This window comes from Tetrahymena thermophila (assembly GCF_000189635.1).
Source record: "Tetrahymena thermophila SB210 genomic scaffold scf_8254784, whole genome shotgun sequence".
Classification (NCBI taxonomy): domain Eukaryota; phylum Ciliophora; class Oligohymenophorea; order Hymenostomatida; family Tetrahymenidae; genus Tetrahymena; species Tetrahymena thermophila.
Window position 1 is genome coordinate 9,378 of NW_002476540.1, and position 2,645 is coordinate 12,022.

At 22.7% G+C, this 2,645-nt stretch overlaps 1 protein-coding gene across 1 annotated transcript; it reads left to right on the forward strand. All coding sequences in view use genetic code 6, as the record gives it.

Moving 5' to 3' along the window:
• Positions 1–70: 70 nt before the first annotated feature.
• On the forward strand, positions 71–1,402 carry TTHERM_01564120 (kinase domain protein; the record flags this gene model as incomplete). The annotated part of the gene is made up of 5 exons (XM_001009259.2): positions 71–356; positions 446–622; positions 682–740; positions 807–929; positions 1,101–1,402. Coding segments are annotated over 5 exons (947 nt in total), but the record flags the coding sequence as incomplete, so codon positions are not given.
• Positions 1,403–2,645: the final 1,243 nt, after the last annotated feature.

Below are 2,645 nucleotides of genomic sequence, written 5' to 3' on the forward strand. Positions count from 1 at the left end.
TTAATTAATAAAAGTTTCTGATATTTAAGAACCTAAGTTAAAGCTTTAATAAGCTTCAGTTTATAAGACTATGAAAAGCGAATTAACTAATAAAGGCTACTCTGATTTTAGATTTTTAGGATAAGGAGCATAGGGATTAGTTTTGTTAGCAAAGAATTCGAAAACTAAAATGAGGTATGCTATCAAAGGTGTTTAAGTTAGAGATTCTGAAGGAAATATTGACGAAGATCTTAGCAATACAGTGAGATAAGAAGTAGAAATACTTAAAAAATGTGGAGGCTCTCCTTATGTAGTCAGTCTTTTAGATTAATTTGAAGGAAAACAATTCAGTTACTTAGTTCTAACTGAGTGTTAAGGTACAAATATTAATATTCATTTACTTTAAAATTAATGAAACCATTTAATTGAAAGTTTTTAATGCAAAATAAATGTTATAAATAAAAAGGTACTCTCACCTAAATTTTAGAAAGGAACTAAAACAAAAGACTGAATGAAATATCAGCAATCAAATATGCTAATGACATTGCTCAAGGTCTCTACTACATTCACTCTAAGAACTGCCTTGTTAATGATCTGAAAATGGATAATATCTTAATTGATTACCATGGAAATGCAGTTGTTTGTAAATTGTTAACAAACACTAACAAGCTTGATTGATTTTCTATAAAATATTTTAAATAGCTGATTTTGGTATGGCAGATAACCTAACATATAAATCTGGCTATGCAATCAATCAATATGTATGAACATATTTTTTTATCAGAAATTAAAGTGGTATAATTATAATAAATTTCAAAAAATGAAAGATGGGAAACTTCTTGTATCAAGCTCCAGAGTGTTATGATCCAGCTGATTCAGATATAGGTAAGGTTTATCATGATGAATATTTAAAATTAGGTGTCAATGTGAGACTATAGCCAAGCAACAGAGTAAATAAATATTTAAAAAAAATTATTTTAATAAAATCAAATTATTATTATGCTTATTAATTTAAACAGAGTGAAGCATGTTCTTTAGGTATTAAATTAAATAAAAAATATAATATTTATTTTTATTTGCATACATTATTAAAAGGATATCTAATTTATACAATGGTCTAGGGAATAAATATTAGTTTAGCATTAAATAAGCACAAGCAATTAAATTATGATGGTGAATTTACAAATTTTGTTTATCACAAATAGCTTAAATATATTATTGAAGGATTAACTAATTTTGTTCCAAAGAATAGAATGCCTATTAAAGAGGCTTTAATTATTTTAAAGGGAATTATTTCTTTTGAATTTTAGTTAGATGACATGCTTATTGAGATGATAGATGGAAACACTCAACAGTTCACAAGTTCACTCAAAAATGAAATTGAGTTTGTTAAAGAATTTTCAAACAAGTTTTATCCAATCATGTATGTTTGTTTATTTTAATCTACTCTTTCGTTAAATTTTTTAAAGTAAAAATGAACAGACCTTAAACTAAGAGTTGAAAGAAGATCATCAAAAAAGATAATATGTTAATTTTTTATTTTTACTCAAAATATCCTCAATTTATTCAAAAAAATTCGTAAAAAAGGAGGCAAAAATAGAAGAATTATAGAAAATAAATCTTTAACTAGAATAAAAAATTAGTGAATAAGAAAAAACAATTAAAGGTTTATTAACCTAATTAGAATAATCTTAAAATTAGTTAATGAATCAACCTTAGATTAAGATGATGCCAACGATGATGAACACGAATTAGTAACATATTATTTTTTAAGAAATTAATAAATAGGAAAAGAAAAGAAAGATGAATTCCCAAGAAAAAAACTAACTTTGAATTCAAGAAATAAGTTTTTAACAGAAACCAATAAAAATATTATTAAAAAGAAAGTATACATTTTTCATCAGTTTACTTCAAAAAAATTAATTAATTTTAATATAATAAAAAATAGCATGTAATTAATTCCTTTTCAAAAGTCATTTATTAACTAAAAAGTTATCATTCAATTAAAAAAATTGAATAGCTAGTAATTTATTTAAATTTATTTGTAAAACCTTAATAATCTTCCATTAAAAATTCTTTAGAAAGTAAATTCCTTCAATTGCTAGAAATTAATATAATATCATATTCCAATAGCAAGTATATTTATCACTCAATTTCAATATATCAAAATATTTATTTTTTATTAAAAAGGAAGTAAATTACTTTGAAAATCATGATCATAAATTTATAACCATATTCTTTTAGAGGGTCTCATTTTTATCTATAGCTATTACTTTATTTATCTATTTCTCTAATATAGATTGTAATCTCTCATCCCTTCCTTAAAAAATACTAAACTTACTTATATTTTCAAAATAGCATGTAACGTTTTTATCAGAAAATGCTTAAATTAACTTTTATATTCAAAATAGAGAGTAATTAATATTTTAGAATGATTTTTGATGAGAAAATAAATGCTGAATTAACTTTCATATTCAAAATAGGATGTAATTAATTAATATTTTAGAATGATTTTTGATGAGAAAATAAATGCTGAATTAACTTTCATATTCAAAATAGCTAGTAATTAATTAATATTTTAGAATGATTTTTGATGAGAAAATAAATGCTGAATTAACTTTCATATTCAAAATAGCAAGTAATTAATATTTTAGAATGATTTTTGA